This window comes from Oncorhynchus nerka, linkage group LG11, assembly GCF_034236695.1.
Source record: "Oncorhynchus nerka isolate Pitt River linkage group LG11, Oner_Uvic_2.0, whole genome shotgun sequence".
In the NCBI taxonomy this organism is placed as follows: Eukaryota; Metazoa; Chordata; class Actinopteri; order Salmoniformes; family Salmonidae; genus Oncorhynchus; species Oncorhynchus nerka.
This window is the reverse complement of record NC_088406.1, coordinates 59,226,432-59,246,020: the sequence shown is the minus strand read 5'-3', so window position 1 is coordinate 59,246,020 and position 19,589 is coordinate 59,226,432. Positions and strand designations below refer to the sequence as shown.

General features: G+C 42.9%; 1 protein-coding gene across 1 annotated transcript in view; it reads left to right on the top strand.

Annotated features, from left to right (window-relative positions):
• The first annotated feature begins 7,484 nt into the window (after positions 1-7,484).
• Positions 7,485-19,589, top strand: part of LOC115137250 (protocadherin-23) — a 49,131-nt gene continuing 37,026 nt past the window's right edge. Inside the window, 2 exon segments of the mRNA XM_029673456.2 lie at positions 7,485-9,558; positions 16,347-16,538. Coding sequence (XP_029529316.2) covers positions 7,810-9,558; positions 16,347-16,538 — 1,941 coding nt within the window. The 5' untranslated portion in view covers positions 7,485-7,809.

Below are 19,589 nucleotides of genomic sequence, written 5' to 3'. Positions count from 1 at the left end.
GAAATCGTGCCTCATTAGCTCATTGTTATGAATGTTTCGAAATAAATGTCACTAGAAAACAGCTTAAAAAAATGCAAATGCTGCTACTTTGCTGTTATTTTGGATGCAAAAATATGAAAATATGTGAATCATTATTTGAACATGTTGGTAACCTGTTTTATAAACGTGATAATATCTCGACTTTGTCTCGGGCCTAACAACACCCGTGCCAATATATCCTCCAAACACCGGTTTCGAGGGCATTATCACTTAAATGACATCTCCACTGATACAATGACCCATCTGTACACATTCCAGACCATAATCACTGAGCCCCTCTACCCAGCATTTGGGGGCAGACATGATGCGTCCACAGAAGAGCTAATGTTCATACTCCCTGCTTCTGTGTCCCTGTGTCAGGTAGAGTAGCCTCCTGTGTCCTGTAGAAAACACCTGAGTCTCCATGGAAACACCCTCTTGTTGTTATCCAACCGTTGTGACATGATAGGGTGTTGTTGACAGTGTTGACTTCAGTTATGGACATTGTTTGTCACCAAAAGCACTCACAAACTTCTACAGATGCACAATCGAGAGCATCCTGGCGGGCTGTATCACCGCCTGGTACGGCAACTGCTCCGCCCTCAACCGTAAGGCTCTCCAGAGGGTAGTGAGGTCTGCACAACGCATCACCGGGGGCAAACTACCTGCCCTCCAGGACACCTACACCACCCGATGTTACAGGAAGGCCATAAAGATCATCAAGGACATCAACCACCCGAGCCACTGCCTGTTCACCCCGCTATCATCCAGAAGGCGAGGTCAGTACAGGTGCATCAAAGCTGGGACCGAGAGACTGAAAAACAGCTTCTATCTCAAGGCCATCAGACTGTTAAACAGCCACCACTAACATTGAGTGGCTGCTGCCAACACACTGACACTGACTCAACTCCAGCCACTTTAATAATGGGAATTGATGGGAAATTATGTAAATATATCACTAGCCACTTTATACAATGCTACCTTATATAATGTTACTTACCCTACATTATTCATCTCATACGCATACGTATATACTGTACTCTATATCATCGACTGCATCCTTATGTAATACATGTATCACTAGCCACTTTAACTATGCCACTTTGTTTACATACTCATCTCATATGTATATACTGTACTCGATACCATCTACTGTATCTTGCCTATGCTGCTCTGTACCATCACTCATTCATATATCCTTATATACATATTCTTTAACCCCTTACACTGTGTATAAGACAGTAGTTTTGGAATTGTTAGTTAGATTACTTGTTGGTTATTACTGCACTAGAAGCACAAGCATTTCGCTACACTCGCATTAACATCTGCTAACCATGTGTATGTGACAAATAAAATTTGATTTGTTCCAAATAAAGTTGTTGAGAGTGATCATGACACCAGATATGGACATAAATAATCACAATGAGGTTGTAATGACATGAGTGATTGTTATATTCCTGTGACTGTGCATCCCTTTTCTGAGGTGAAAGGCCTTTATATCTAAGTAGGAGACATTTAATAATTGTGTTGTTGTTAAATCAGTGACACTGATCAAATCTATAGTTTGCAAATATTACTGTTTGGCAAATGACTATGTTGAATAATACAGATAACATACAACACACTTCTCTGTCTTATTACCACAAGAGAAAAAAAAGCTTTTATGAAAGAAACTGTGTGTGTGTGTGTGTGCGTCCGTGTGTGTGTGAAATCTTCTGCCCTCTTCACCTCTTCTTAATTTCACTTGTCCAACTCTTTCAGATCTTTGTAGATCACAGGTATCAAACTAATTCCATAGAGGGCCGAGTGTCTGCCGGTTTTTGCTCATCCCTTGCACTTAATTGATAAATTATGGTAACTGAGCCCCTAGTTGTCAAGGTCTTAATTGGAAATAACAAAAAACAGCAGACACTCTGCCCTCCACGGAGTTTTTACACCCCTGGTGTAGATGAAGGTAAGAGACAAGGTGAGGAAGCCCCTTTTGACATGGGGGAAGATGGGTTGGGCAGGGCGCCTTTTGATTGACACCTAAAGTGGCAAATAGCCGGTGTGGTGATACTGATGTTTTGTGGGGACTGATGATTTGTTGACAACTGCAGAATTTTAGCTCATCCTAACCCAGGTATGGACCGAAGTGAGTTTACGTAACATGTTAGGAGAACTAACGAGGCAGGTTAGGAGAATTAATGTAGCAGATTAGGAGAATGAGGTTAAGGTCAAGGTTAAGAAAAGGGGCAGGGCTTCGAACACACCGACTGCGTCATTGCATCACTGCTGCGTAACATTTTGCGCAGCTAGGCAACTATACTGATGCATATACTTTTTGCAGATAGTTGCATGCGGTTGGACACATGGAGGAGAGAATCATTTTCGCAGTATCCTCAAAACCGTGTCTTTTTGATACAACTGCTGGCAGCGATAGGGACATAAACACAAAAAAATGCTGCTTGGAGACAAGTGTCCACGATAGTAGGATTGCCAGGTCAGTTTAGTAGTGAGCTTGTGCTAGATGTGGCTAGTTAGCGTTAGCTAGCTAGCTAACCTAGCCAATGAGGTGTGCGTGTGAAATAAATAGTCAAATAAATTATGCTAGTTACTACCCCTGATAACTTTACCAAATAATCATGTTTGAAAGAGTGTGCGTGTATGCTAGATTAATATAAATTGTAGATACTACTGTACCCCTGATAATTTGGTCAGATAACCGTGTGTGTCTGTGTACAGTAGGTGACATGTCCATGATAGCTATCTAATAACTATAGTTATGCTAGGTAATGGTTTGGCTTATCATGTTCATATCTATGTAGAAGAAGACTGTAAGAGGAAGTGGATAGGACTCATGGACAGGTATCAGAGAGAGAGAGAAGGGCAGAGAAAGAGAAGAAGAGGTCTGGGTCAGCAGCCACATTCTTTTCTGGATCCATTTATTGTGCCTAGGGCAATGAGTGGCAATTTTACAGCCAGACCCTCTACTACGTCATCCACAAGTGTTGTCCCCACCGGTGCATCAAGACCCTCAACAACGTCTACATCATCCACGAGTATGACCACCACCGGTGCAGCCATGGAAGATTATGAAATGGAGGAAGCACCTCTGGATCTAGGACCACCTGAGATTATTATGAACCTCACGGAAGTGACCGCTGAGGACCTCGTTGAACAGCATGTGGCCCGTGGAGAGAAACGAAGAGGAACGTCAAACCAGGCGTCATCGGAGGTACCAGCCCCCAGATCCACTCAACTCATTTCAGCAGAGGCTCCTCCAAGCCGTCGAGAGGGATGCAGCCCAACCTGATGCTCACAGGAAGGAGGATGAAGAGACCCTCTTTGCCATGAGCCTGGTGCCAACACTGAAGAGTTTGACCTCCCTCATTGTACCTTTCTTTTCACACACGTCAGTTCCGTTTAAATTCAGTCAATTCATAAAGTCATTTGTTTATAAAGTCTTAGGATAGCATTCATTATTAGTGTTACATAGATTTCTGAATTGACAGAATTGAAACTCACACACCGGAGAATTCACAGATGCTCTTGTTGGTCTCTTACGAGACTAAAGGTGAATATATTTATTTCATTTAAAACCACTTGAAAACCAGTGTGTTGAAACTGTTTGTGAAGTTATGTTCCATCGACTGGTCCATGACGTCCAGGGGCCATTTGTTTGTTTAGCTATGTTATGGTTCACCTTATTTTATTTTTTTACCAGAGACACACACCTCTTCTCCACTCCTCTCTGTCCCTCAGATCTCCAGTGCCCTGCCCTCTCTCTTTATGGCCATGTCTGAAGTTCCCCTACTACGTCTAGTCTTTATGAGTTGTCCCTGTATCTGTCTGCAGTTGTGCCAAAAATACATGCTCTTGTTGTTCTCTTACAGATTACAGGCTACACATTCATTTTATTTATTTTTTACATGCACACACACCTCTTTTAATAGATCTATTATAAAAAAAAAAAAATACAACACACATACCTGTCATGTTCTTTCCTGTACTTGAATACTAATTAAATAATGTTTTCATAGTCAGTTGTTTCAGTTGTTTATTAATATCTCATTTAGACTTAATATGCTTATTTCTTGATGAAAATAAAAACACATTCTCTTCCTAATTAGTTTTTTTTTCCACCTGTATTTTGTCAGGCCAGTGAACATGGTGGTAAACTGTACTATTTGTATGGACCCTAGGTTACCCTTTCCCTTTGTTATCATACTAAGTATGTCGTATAATCTTAATTAGTGCTCCTGCTCACCTGGTGTACCATGCCAGGTGTGTATAATACTGACGTTAATGGGAGAGGGAAGGGGTTAAAGGTGTGGTCTTTACTCCCAAATTTCACTTAAATATAACTTCCAAATGAAGAGAGACAATGATACATAATGTAATCTGGGGGGAAAATGCAACTTTATGGACAACGGTGGATGGTTCTTAAAATAACCTTTGTGGTAGGGGGGTCTTAAAAGAGCTGTTTCACTCCACGGCATACTGCCATGGGACTTCACGTGCTGGCGATGAGAAGTAGGTGGTCAGCTTCTCCATCACCTGGAGTGCCTGTCTGGGGGCGTTGTTGGCACCTGCCCTGGTGACATCAGGAAGGTGACCATTTGGCATTCCCATCTCCATCCGGAGCGGCTCCTGGAATGACCTCCGCAGGTAGTTGTAGAGAACATATGTGGCCTTCATACAGGCATTGACATTTGAGGGGCTGAGACCAAGCACTCTCCAATACATTCTCCATCGGGCTTCCAGAATCCCAAAGGCGCATTCAACAACTAACCTGGACAGTTGTTTGTTAAAGATCCTTACAGGCTTTGGCAATGGCAGCAGGCGTCCAGCGTAGGGCCTCATGAGTCTTAAAGGGAAGGCCGCATCGCCGACGAAGACGTGGGGAACAGGTCCCAGGTCTTCAGCCCCAGGGAGTGATGCAGGTGGTGGAATATCCAGGGTCCTGAATATATATCCTGAAGTGCCTGGCCAAAGGCAGTCTCGGAGGGTCCCGCCATCACTTCCCTTGCCGTAAGCACCAACATCGACAACACGGAAACAGTAGATGGCATCTACTACAGCCAAGAGTACAACTGAATATGTACCCTTGTAGTTGTAGAATTGCGAACCTGAGCACGGTGGAGCCAGGATTACTACATGTTTCCCGTCAATGGAGCCAAGACAGTTGGGGAAATTCCACCTCTCCAGGAACTCGGCAGCGATGGCCCTCCAGTCTTCCTCCTTGGGGACAGGCATGTTTTCACCAACCAGACAGTCCCAAATGGCTTGTGCCACAGAGGGGACAATGCCTGCCATCGTGGACCATCCAACTCAGAAGCTGAAACCTATGGTCCTGTAGGAGTCCCCTGTTGCCAAGAATCTAAAATATAATTCAAAATAATGATCAATATTGTGTATAATTTGAAATCCACCCACATATTATATCTACCCATATATATATATCTACCTCATTACTGTTTATTATGCTTTACTAATTATATTGTAATACTCATCAACCATCATTAACAATGCCTTGAAACAGTACAATTCAGTCTATGACTAACTATATCAATAAACTGTAGTCCAGGCCAACTCTACTCTTAGAAAGAATGGTAATATCTACTTAAAAGGGTTCTCTGGCTGTCCCCATAGGAGATGCCTTTTAGGTTCCAGGTAGTACCCCGTTTGGTTCCAAGTAGAACCCTATTGGGTTCCATGTATTAAGTATTATACCTGGAACCAAAAATGGTTATCCTATGGAGAAAGCAGAAGGACACTTTTGGAACCTTTTTCTCTAAGAGTGTATGTGAGTCCAATAAGAATGTAATGAATTACTGTAACTGTCTTGAACAACAATGGGTCCTGGAGAAGACTAGCCTACCTTCATCAGGGCAGAAGGCACCTTTCTTTTCATTTGGTAACATTGCATAATTAAAAAAGGATTATAAACCAACTTTGGGAAAATATATAGTCCCAATGAACATTCTGTAAAAGTACATCTGATGTCAAATAGGGACTATTAACTAGAGCCCTTTAGCTAGCTAGGTTGCACATAAAAACAATGTATCAAATATCAATCCATTATGGTATCAAAGGCTTTAAAAATTTACTAGAATGTAGCTTACCTGAGACAAATCGCCAGGCGTTCAACTGGGCTGATGGACTCCCGGTAGTTGGTATCCATCCGGGTGATCCTGGCTCCAACCATCTGGAGCAGGTGATCGAACTGGCTTCGGTCCAGACGAAAGTAACTTCGGAATTCCTGTCCAAACAGTCGAAGCTCTTGAATTAAACGGTGGAACTCCCCTGCCTGCTTTCGGGACTTTAACCATCTCTGGACCCACACAGACCTGCGCTTTCGGCGGTACTGGTCTCGGCCCAACAGCGTGATCAAGACCACCTTCCTCAACTTTGGTCTCATTGTTGAAAGAGCCTACTCTGCTATCTTGATGATTTATTATTGCATTTTGCTCCAAAACTGCATTTAGGAGGGAAATTATACTATGGCTATCACAATTCATTTGTGGATGTCATCGAATAAATAATATACTTGGCAAATAAATTAATAAAAAATGTGAAGAAATTATGCAATCAAACTGTTTTTATGTAATCCCACATTTTTACTGAATATGTGTGCAAAAAAAAAATCTACATTCACATTTTGCTACTTTCTGTTAAGTCTACACATACAATTTGATGCATACGTTCGATTTACAACTGCCTCTGCAACGCAATGCTGCAAGGAAAATGCAGCGTTCCATTGGAAATGAAAGTACTTCTGGTGTATCGAAACGCATTTCACAGTCGGTGTGTTCGAAGCGTTAATTAAGCTTGACTAAAACGCTACAGCTGTCAACAACTGTTATCCCTGACATGACATCTAGATGGAGCTGTACTCCATCTAGACACAACCAGACAAAACATCAGTATCATAACAGGGTGCCCAAAACCAATGCCCATTCTCCAAAACACTGAAAACGATTAACTAATGATAGGCTGCTACATTGACAGGCACTGTGAAAGACATATAAGGAGAGGTATCTGCATTTTAACCCAAGTGCCATGTTCTCTACAGAAGATATATCAGGAACAAGAATATTGCTAGGTTAAGAATATTGCATCTATAACAGTAGATGACAGATTATCTTACTAATTATGATTAGACAATTATGAACAGCAGAAATAATACGTTTAGGCCTACATTTAAGATAATACACTTCAAATGATGTGACTAATTACAGTACCATCTTTTGTGCATTAATATTACTTGCATTAGATTTTCTGGGGACTTTGACATGTTCTTTAACTTTATCTAAACACAATTTATTCAACATATTTTAATCTGATTCAATAATAGCAACAACTAACATATGTGCTGATGAATTTAACATTCCATCTGGATGTTTAAAGGTTAAATACTGTACCTCACGTGACCTAATTAGAGCTGACAGGCAGTCAAGGCCACGGACACTCGCGTCATTGAAGGTGCGTGCTGCGCGCTCTAGTTGGGTTGCGGGTAGTACCAGCGCGGTTTCAGTGTGTATTCTTACCCGACGGATTTCGGGGCATTACTATTTTTCCAATATTATAAATATTTCGAGGGACCTAATCATATTACGTTAAATAAACTGTGTAACCATGTTTTACATGTTGAAGAGTGAACTATCCTCTAACCGAGCGCAAGGATGTGTTGTTACCTGTCCTCATTTCGAGTGTCTGTCTGAAACGTGAGTAACGTTATCTTCAAGACTCGCCGTGTTTGAGAGTCATTTTACACGGAAATATGTAAATTAAACTTCGGAATATAAAATGTCGATTGCAAGAATTAGCCGTCGAAATGCGGTGACTTTATTTCAACTATTTGCTGTGTGTCTTTTGTGGGAGCGCTCATTTGCTCAACAGGTGTACAACCTCAGTCTCTCAATTGAAGAGGGACTACCTGCGAGGACTATTGTTGGGGATATAAGAGCGGGGTTACAGACTCCAAGCAGTGGATTTTTTATATCTGAAAGTAGAGATTCTTATGTTTTTAAAGACTTGGAAATAGATGCAGACACTGGAATAATTTCAACAGCTGTGGTGCTGGACAGGGAGAGCAGAGGTCAGTATGAATTTGTGGCAGCCACTCTCACAGGTGATGTGATTAAGGTCAAAATAGTGGTTAAAGATGTAAATGACCATTCTCCTGTATTCTCCACTGAAAAGGTGGAGTTGAATGTGTCCGAATTAAGTCCTCCAGGAACTCGCTTTGAATTTGAGGGGGCTAAAGACCAGGATGAGGGTGAGTTTGGAACTCGGGGTTACCGCATCACTGAAAGTGAGATGGGAAATATTTTTAAGGTGAAATATCGTGAGGGGGTTGGAAATCTATTCAACCTGGACCTCATCCTCACTGACAAATTGGACAGAGAAACAAGAGATTTTTATTCCCTGACCATTGAGGCATTTGATGGGGGTATCCCGCCTAAAACGGGGCTACTTAAGGTTTATATCCACGTTTCGGATGAAAACGACAACCCACCTGTGTTCAATCAGACTGAATACCAAGCTTCAGTGTGGGAGGATGCTCTGGTAATGTCACCTGTGTGTCAGGTCTACGCCACAGATCTGGACCTCGGAGACAACGGGCTCGTAACCTACGAGATCAACCGACGCCAGAGTGACCCGAATGAATTCTTTGTCGTCAACGGAACTTCTGGTGTCATCCATGTTAACAAACCCTTAGACTTTGAGACACAGCCGTTTTATGAGTTGATTGTCAGGGCGAGGGATAATGGTGCCCAGCCGGAGTATAGCAGCACCTTTGTAGCCTTGAGGGTACTAGACATCAATGACAACAGCCCCATTATCAATGTATTGTTTCTGAGTGAGACTGGGGAAGCCGAGGTGTCGGAAGGGGCAGGTATGGGGGAATACGTTGCGAGGATATCAGTCTCTGACCCCGACCTGGGAGAGGTCGGGAGGCTCAGGGTCACCCTCGAAGGTGGCGACGGGAAGTTCACCCTGAAACAGACTGATGACTTCCTGTACGCCTTGTGCGTGGACGGCGAGCTGGACAGGGAGAAAGAGGGGCTGTACGAGTTAAAAGTGGTTGCCTCTGACTTCGGTAGCCCACCATTGAAGAGTGAAAGCACATTGGTGGTGAGGGTCACCGACACCAACGATTGGCGGCCGGTTTTTGACCAGGACATCTACACTGTGTCTGTATCTGAAGATGTACCCCAGGGTAGTTCCCTACTGAGTGTGCAGGCCAGAGACTCAGACGACGGGGTCAACGCAGCCATCCTCTACTCCATCCTACAGTCAGACCAAGACCACCTGGTCAACGTCGACCCAGAATCAGGCCTCATTACCACAGCAGCCAGGTTGGACCGTGAGAGGGAGACAGAGGTGCGGTTCCTGATGGTTGCGGTCGACGGGGGGTCACCAGCCATGTCCTCCACAGCCACCATCACCGTTATGGTTGAGGACGTCAATGACAACGAGCCTGTGTTCCAGCAGCAGCTGTATAATGTGTCCGTCCCGGAACACACCCAGATTGGGAACTGCTTTTTACAGGTATGTTGGCTAGTTTAGTTTGTGTATTGCATAAATGAATGTGAAAAAAATATTCTGGGCAATTTCCATGTAAAAGGACCCATGAGCACCAACGTCAAGTTCATAGGAGCACATCAAATTTGTTGTCAAATTAAATCAAAAGCTTTAAGGTATTTGAAATGCATCAAAACACAATGTTAAGGCCCTTGCCAACCAACATCAACATTTTATATCTAATTTTGCAGAAATTATTTGCCTAGTGTATTGTCATTCTGTTACAAAACCCCACATACAGTTGAAGTCGGAAGTTTACATGCATTTAAACTCAGTTTTTCACAATTCCTGACATTTTAATCCTAGGTAAGATTCCCTGTCCTAGGTCAGTTAGGATCTCCACTTTATTTTAAGAATGTGAAATGTCAGAATAATAGTGATTTATTTCAGCTTTTATTTCTTTCATCGAATTCCCAGTGGGTCAGAGGTTTACATACACTCAATTAGAATTTGGTAGCTTTGCCTTTAAATTGTTTAACTTGGGTCAAACATTTTTGGGTAGACTTCCACAAGCTTCCCACAATAATCTGGGGGAATTTTGGCCCATTCCTCCTGACAGAGCTGGTGTAACTGAGTCAGGTTTGTCGGCCTCCTTGTTCACACACGCTTTTTCAGTTCTGCCCACATATTTTCAATAGGATTGAAGTCAGGGCTTTGTGATGGCCACTCCAATACCTTGACGTTGTCCTTAAGCCATTTTGCCACAACTTTGGAAGTATGCATGGGGTCATTGTCCATTTAGAAGACCCATTTGCAACCAAGCTTTAACTTGCTGACTAATGTCTTGATGTTGCTTCAATATATCCACATAATTTTCCTGCTTCATGATGCCATCTATTTTGTGACGTGCACAAGGCCCTCCTGCAGCAAAGCACCCCCACAACATAATGCTGCCACCCCTGTGCTTCATGGTTGGGATGTTGTTCTTCGGCTCGCAAACACATTATGGCCAAACAGTTCTATTTTTGTTTCATCAGACCAGAGGACATTTCTCCAAAAAGTGCAATCTTTGTCACCATGTGCATTGCAAACTGTAGTCTGGCTTTTTATGACGGTTTTGGAGCAGTGGATTCTTCCTTGCTGAGCGGTCTTTCAGGTTATGTCGATATAGGACTCGTTTTACTGTGGAAATATATACTTTTATACCCGTTTCCTCCAGTATCCTCACAAGGCCCTTTGCTGTTGTTCTGGGATTGATTTGCACTTTTTGCTGCGTAGTCCCACGGCTGCGTGGTCCCATGGTGTTTATACTTGCGTACTATTGTTTGTACAGATGAACGTGGTACCTTCAGGTGTTTGGAATTTGCTCCCAAAGATAAACCAGGGCTACAATTTTTTTCTGATGTCAAGCAAAGAGGCACTGAGTTTGAAGGTAGGCCTTGAAATACATCCACAGGTACACCTCCAATTGACTCAAATTATGTCAATTAGCCTATCAGAAGCTTCTAAAGCCATGACATAATTTTCTGGAATTAGATGTCCTAACTGTCTTGCCAAAAGTATAGTTTAACCCCCCCCCGTGCTGCTATTACAGCCTCCATTCTTTCCACTAGATGTTGGAATGTTGCTGAAGGGACTTGCTTCCATTCAACCACAAGAATTAGTGAGGTCGGGCACTGATGTTGGGTGATTAGGCCTGGCTCGCAGTCGGCATTCCAATTCATCCCAAAGGAAATTTGACAAACTGAATTGTAGGAAAGGTGGCATCCTATGATGGTGCCACGTTGCAAATCACTGAGCTTTTCAGTAAGGCCATGTTTCTTTAGACCTGACTAAAATAAATCATGGATTTATTGTGCTTTGGTATATTAAATTGATTTAGACTTCTTAAATGTAGACGTGCCATCAGCCGCTTGTATGCAGGTTGTATGCGTGGAGGCCGGTCGTTACGAAGTCTTTATGTTAATTAATGGTAAATTACCATGAGACCCGAACCGACTTTTGCATGACAATAACCGGCTGAGGAAATGTCATGACTGCCACAGCCCTGTAAATAGATCAGATATCCTTATTTATGCATTTCTATATAGTACAGATCAGGCACCCATGATCAAATCAAATTTAATTTGTCACATGCGCCGAATACAAGTGTAGACCTTACCGTTAAATGCTTACTTACAAGCCCTTAACTAACAGTGCAGTTAAAGAAGAGTTAAGATCTCAGCCTGATCTTTTTTCCTCCGTCTTTTCTTCACGCAAATCTTGTGGATCTGGGCCTTTTCCCGGTAGAGCAGTATATCTTTCTCGTCAGACTCGTTAAAGGAAAAAGCTTCTTCCAGTCCGTGGTGAGTAATCCCAGTTCTGATGTCCAGTAGTTATTTTCAGTCATAAGAGACTGTAGCAGCAACATTATGTACAATATGCAAAAAAAAACGATGCAAAATCAATGCAAAAAAATGAACAAAATAGCACAATTGATTACGGGCATGTAACACTTAAGCCATCCTCTAGGGTACCATTTTAAATAACTGATGTCAGTTACCATCATTCTGTTATCAGATGTTAATGCACTCGACTTGTTGTTCAATAATAAAAGCAAGTTGTCAAATCACAACGGGGACACAATTCTTTCTGCAGACATTTAAGAGTTTTTGGAAAACTCTGTTACGAAGCTTTACATCTGCGCTGTTCAAGTATGTGTTTTTGTCAAATTCAGTGTATTTTTGTGAAAAAAAATGTCCTTGTGGATAGTTGGTTGGTTTAACTTTGCAACCAATGGCTTTTGTTTAGCATGCATTTTAAAGTGAAAAACCTGAGTCTCGGTGTCACTGTTACCATGGTATTACCCTATGCACAGCAGTATAACATTTGTTTTTTTTTAATTAAACACAAGTATGTTTCTATGAAATTATTGTTTAAATAATATGGCCCTTTATTTTAAAAGGTGAGGCCTATCAGCCCAAATGACAAGATTGTGGACAAATTAATCATCAACTCTTGCGGGTACGAGCGCTCTCTCTCGCTCTCGCTCTCTCTGTCGCTCTTGGGACAGTGGCATGCTTTCTCTGTGTTCACAAAGCCACCAGTGTTGTCCAGGCTGGATCCAACACACTGACCCAGTCCAGCCCAGTGTTTATGTGATATGACAGATCTGATGCTTGGTACCACCTCCTTAGCTTGGCACAAGTCAAGGGCCATGACAATGAACCATTAATCACAAAGTTTGTCTGTGTAGTTGCCAATGGGCAGGTTTGAATGGTGGGAGAAACAAGGACAAGAAAATTCAGTTTCAGCAATATTGGGATGCTATTAAAAGCACCGTCCTTAATTTTTTTCCAGCCACACAGCACTTGCTATGCTGAGGAATGGGGTTGAAGAAATAGACATTAACACTCATTGTGTTCATAGGTTGAACAGTAAGACAGCTGTTATAAAAGGGCCACTACTGGGCATGCTGATCCTGAACCCATTTTCTGCCGTCCCTCATTAGAATTCTTCTGAGTAGGACAATCTGTTAACAAATTAACTTCCGAAACGTAATTGCGGAAGACTAATTGCTATCAGAGGGGAAGACCGTGCACAATAAGTAGAAAAACACAAATTGGGAAAGAAATGGCAGTGGAAAAGGGGTATTATGAAAACGAGTAAGGAGTCCGTTTTTCCTGATTCAAGGTGCACTATGCTTATATATATATATATATATATATATATATATATATATACACACACAGAGTGCCGGAAAGTATTCAGACCCATTTTTTTGTTACAGCCTTATTCTAAAATGTGTAAAATAAAATCCTCAGCAATCTACACACAATACCCCAATACACCATAATACCATATCACGTCTGTTGGAAACCTGGCACCATTCCTACGGTGAAGCGTGGTAGTAGAATCATGCTGTTGGGATCTTTTTCAGTGGCAGAGACTGGGGAAACTAGTCAGGATCTAGGCAAAGATGAACGGAGCAAAGTACAGAGAGATCCTTGATGAAGGACCTCAGACTGGGGCGACGGTTCACCTTCCAACAGGACAACGACCTTAAGCACCCTGCCAAGACAACACCCAGCCAAGACAACACGAGTGGCTTTTGGATTGGTCTCTGAATGTCCTTGAGTGGCCCAGCCAGAGCCCGGAATTGAACCCAATCTAATGTCTCTGGAGAGAACTGAAAATAGCTGTGCAACCAACACTCCCCATCCAACCTGACAGAGCTTGAGAGGATCTGCAGAGAAGAATGGGAGAAACTCCAAATACTGGTTTGCTAAGCTTGTAGTGTCATACCCAACAAGACTCGAGCCATCGTTGCCAAAGGTGCTTCAACAAAGTACTGAGTAAAGAGTCTGAATACTCATGTAAATGTAATATTTCAGTTTGTTTTAATAAATTAGCAAACCTTTCTAAACCTGTTTTTGCTTTGTGATTATGGGGTTGTGTGTGTGAATTAAGGGGAGGGGAAACAATTTAATACATTTTTAGAATAAGCCTGTAACCTACTAAAATGTGGAACAAGTCAAGGGGGTCTGAATATGCACTGTATATTTCCACTTCCACGTTGTTTTTCATTTATGATAGCACTGTCTGACTATACTCACCAGTAAATGAACAACTTTATAGATTATATGCATTACATCAACAAAAAAGTCCCTAGAACCAGTATTAGGAAACGCTTGTAGTATTTCCCCCTCATTCCCCTCGATTCTATGTATACAGTATCCTAGCTGTCAACTGTAATACAGCTGGACACGGTCAAAGAAAAGAGCCATGCAATGTCACACGACATGAGGCAGAACCTCTGCTTGGGCTTTTCAATGTGATTGCATTGTTGTGCGTATAGTGTTAGCTGGTATGTCAAACAATGGGGTAGTTCTCGTGCCAGTGTGCCCTCTGTGTACACACACAGCAAGGGGTCATTACATTTGCATGCATATGAGTAAGCAACAACTAAAAACTGTTGCAGACCTTGACCTGTATCTAACACCTCATCTCACGGTCAATAAAGCCCGGCATGATATCACTTTTATGGTGGGAAGGGAAGGGCACCATCAAATGGGGACGGTGAGATGAATCTGTCATATACGTTCTGAAACGTACCTGCAATCTCCCCATGTTTTGCGTTGGGTGTATGTGTAAGACAAACGGTCATAAACTCCCATCAAAGAATCCCCAGGTTCAAAGGCGGTCTTTATCTAGCTTCTTGGCTCCGCTTGTTATTTTACGGCCTGTATGCGGATTCACACTTGATCTTTGCTGGTAGACATTGTGCAAGTCCTTTACAAGTGAGTGATGTCTCACGTGGTCTTTGCTTTGATCCAGGTCTTCTGCTCATACTCTTTTCCCCTGGGATAAGGATGGCTATTTATCGTCTTGTCTCACTGTCTCCAACCAGCTCACTGTGCCTAGTACCACCAGTTATGGGAGAAGAAACTTACGTACCTACAACATTTTTTAAATGCCCTCATTCAGAAATATGGTATTTGTCAACCCACTGTGTGTGTTGGTTATAATAGATGGCGCCATATCCACAGAGATGATACAATAACCTCTAAGATGAATAGGTCAATGTGCGCCTGCCTTACGCCTGGGTTATATCATTAACGATCTAATGTCCAGCTCATGAGATGTGCATACTTGTAAAGGAAAGGGTATCTGTAAAGTGGAGATTAATACGACAAGGTTTATGGGGAAAGAACATCAGATTTAGGCAGACCTGCCAAGTAGACACGTCATTGTTAAAGCCCCAGGTGATATTGTCAGACTTTGTCCGAGGTAGTAACACAGTCATCATTAAAAATTAAATGTATAACATAAGTTGCTAAAACTCTTTTGTACTATTCCTGAATGATGCTTTTCCCCCCACATGAAGGACAGTAGAAAGTGTTGCGTGTCTTCCCCTTTCAGGTAGAAGTTAGTTTATGGGATGCTAACTTGATGTGATGCCGTCCTCTGACCTCCTTAATGTGACCTGACAAAACATGTTGTGATTAGGGTTTTGGCACCATTCCACCCAACTCCCTGGCTTTAGCGCTAAACCCAAACTTCAAAGCGATTTGCAGGTAGAGCTCCTGGAAAAGGTGCCCTCATCCTCTACCTAAGCAACTTACTACATTTGCCAAAACCATAGAAAGCGTATTACGCACACCTCTTGTATGGCCACAGATTACTGTAATTCCTCCGTCAGAGCCAAGTCGAGGTTCTCCTGAAGAGCTATACCGGCGTAAATACGATTTCGGTTACAACCACATGTTCAATCCCTTCACGTTTCCGCTAACGTACACTCAGACTTGGCTTAGGTAATCCTTGGTGGTCATGATCCTTAGGGTCATTATCCAATTGTTTTGTCATGCGTTTGCTGTGCCCCTTGCCACGAACCCTCCCCCATAGCTAATGTCTTAATGAGATAAAGGAAGCAGCCCAGATGGGCAACCTGGTATCTCTCGTCAACCAACACATGGCGTCAAGATTGAGCCCCATCATAAAGGTCATAGGCCACATAGGAGCTTATGGGTCAGCAGCTAAAATACTGGGCCCTGAATTCTTCCCTGGTGGTCCTGTATGGGGAAAACAACATTTATGAGAGAAACTAAAGGGCCTTACCTGGCCAACAAACACATGTGAAGTAAATTTATTTTTTAAATTGTGGTGTGAGTCACGCCCCACTCCCTTTAGTTTGCGACCACAAGCTGAATTGCTAGAATTTGTTACATTCCTATGGATATTTTAAAATATTCCAACTACAAAGACCTATATCAACCTGTGTTTAGAACTTTGACTTACAACCCATGTGATTGAGGATGTTTCCTTACCCTCTGCAGGTTGTGGCCACTGATGTGGATGGCAGGGATTTCGGTACGGTACGCTACTCCATCTCTGACGGCTTTGATAAACAGGACACGCACCCACTCTTCCAAATCAACCCAGACTCTGGAGAGCTTTGCATCTCACAGGATATCGACAGGGATTCAGGCCTGGCGACCTATGATTTATTAGTGAAAGCTGAGGATCAGGTGAGTTGAGAATGATCAAGTAGTTATATTAGTAGTTATACACTGTGTACAAAACATTAAGAACACCTTCCCAATAGTGTGTTGCGAATCCCCAACCCTTTTGCCCTCAACAGACTCAATTAGTCCAGCAATGGGCTCTAAAAGGTGTCGAAAGCATTCTACAGGGATGCTGACCCATGCTTCCCACTGTTGTCATGTTGGCTGGATGTCCTTTGGGTGGTGGACCATTCTAATATAAACAGTACCAGTCAAAAGTTTGGACACCTACTCATTCAAGTTTTTTTGTATAAAAAAAAAAAAACTATTTTACATTTGTCTATGAAATAGCACACATGGAGTCATGCAATAACAAAAAGTGTTAAACAAATCAAAATGTATTTTATATTTGAGATTCTTCGAAGTAGGCACACTTTGCCTTGATGACAGTTTTGCATTCTCTGAAGCACCTTAATGAGGTAGTCACCAGGAATGCATTTCAATTAGCAGGTGTGCCTTGTTAATTTGTGGAATTTCTTTCCTTATTGCGTTTGAGCATATCAGTTGTGTTGTGACAAGGTATGGGTGGTATACAGAATATAGCCCTGTTTGGTAAAAGACCAAGTCCGTATTATGGCAAGAACAGCTTAAATAAGCAAAGAGGAGGAAAATAACACTGGAACATGCATGAGAACACCAGCTGTACCGGAAGACTGTGATCACTCTCTCCGCGGCTGATGTAAGACCTTTAAACAGGTCAACATTCACAAGGCCACAGGGCCAGATGGATTACCAGGGCGTGTACTGCGAGAATGCGCTGACCAACTAGCAAGTGTCTTCACTGATGTTTTCAACCTGTCCGAGTCTGTAATACCATAGTGCCTGTGCCCAAGAACACGAAGGTAACCTGCCTAAATGACTACCAACCTGTAGCACTCATGTCTGTAGCCATGAAGTGCTTTGAAAGGCTGGTCATGGCTCACATCAACACCATTATCCCAGAAACCCTAGACCCACTCTAATTTGCATATAGCCCCAACAGATCCACAGATGATGCAATCTCTATTGCACTCCACACTTCCCTTTCTCACCTGAACAAAAGGAACACTTATGTGAGAATGCTATTCATTGACTACAGCTCAGCGTTCCACACCATAGTTCCCTCAACTCATCAATACGCTAAGGAGCCTGGGACTAAACACCTCCCTCTGCAACTGGATCCTGGACTTCCTGACAGGCCGCCCCCAAGTGGTAAGGGTATGTAACAACACATCTGCCACGCTGATCCTCAACACATGGGCCCTCAGCGGTGCGTGCTCAGCCGCCTCCTGTACTCACTGTTCACTCATGACTGCACGGCCAGGCACGACTCCAACACCATTAAATTTGACTGATACAACAGTGGTTGGCCTGATCACCGACAACAATGAGACAGCCTATAGTGAGGAGGTCAGAGACCTGGCTGTGTGGTGCCAGGACAATAACCTCTCCCTCAACGTGATCAAGACAAAGGAGATGATTGTGGACTACAGGAAAAAGAGGACCGAGCTTGCCCCCATTCTCAACGACTGGGCTGCAGTGGAGCAGGTTGAGAGCTTCAAGTTCCTTGGTGTCCACATCACCAACAATCTAACATGGTCCAAACACACCAAGACAGTCGTGAAGTGGGCACGACAAAATCTATTCCTCCTCAGGAGACTGAAAAGGTTTGTCATGGGTCCTCAGATCCTCAAAAGGTTCTACAGCTGCACCATTGAGAGCATGGTTGCATCACTGCCTGGTATGTCAACTGCTCAGCCTCCGTCCGCAAGGCACTACAGAGGGTAGTGCGAACGGCCCAGTAAATCACTGCGGCCAAGCTTCCTGCCATCTAGGACCTCTACAGCAGGTGGTGTCAGGAGGCCCTAAAATTGTCAGACTCCAGCCACCCTAGTCATAGACCGTTCTCTCTGCTACCACACGGCAAGCGGTAACGTAGCGCCAGGTCTAGGTCCAAGAGGCTTCTAAAACAGCTTCTACCCCCAAGCCATAAGACTTCTGAACAACTAGTCAAATGGCTACTCAGACTATTTGCATTGCCCCCCTCACACTGCCCCGCTCTGTTGTCATCTATGCATAGTCACTTTAATAACTCTACCTACATGTACATATTACCTCAACTAACTGGTGCCCCCGCACATTGACTCTGTACCGCCCCCCCCCCCCCCGTGTATATTATTTTTTACTGCTGCTCTTTAATTACTTGTTATCTCTTATCTGTAATTTTTTGCAACTGCACTGTTTGGTTAGGGGCTTGTAAGTAAGCATTTCACTAAGGTCTACATCTGTTGTATTCGGCGCCTGTGACTAATACATTTTTTAATTTGAATTGTGCAAAGAAACCGCTACTGAAGGACACCAATAAGAAGAGTTGCTTGCGCCAAGAAACATGAACAATGGACATTAGACTGGTGGGAGAAAAAAAATTGGTTCCAACCGCCATGTCTGTGTGACGCCGAGTAGGTGAACGGATGATCTCTGCATGTGTGGTTCTCACCGTGAAGCATGGAGGTGGTGGTGTGGGGGTGCTTTCCTGGTGGCGCTGTCAGTGATTTTATTTAGAATTCAAGTCCCACTTAACTAGCATGCCTACCACAGCATTCTGCAGTGATATTCCATCCCATCTGGTTTGTGCTTAGTGGGACTATTATGTTTTTCAACAGGGCAATGACCCAACACACCTCCAGACCAAGAAGGAGAGTGATGGAGTGCTGCATCAGATGACCTGGGGTCTAATTTATAAATATTGTGTAGGCACAAAAGAAAGGCGTACACCACTTTCTAAGCTAACTTTGAGATTTATAAATCTCAAACTTGACAGGAGAATGTGCTGTCCTCCACGGACACTTAGACACATACGTACAGCACATAAACTGGAGAAATGAGAAACTTAAACTCCGATGGCAGAAGGATGAAACTCGAGAAACACTTTGAAATGGATACCATTGTGTAAAATAAATCAAAATATTACCTCACAAACTCAGCAAAAAAAATATCCTCACTGTCAACTGAGTTTTTATTTTCAGCAAACTTAAC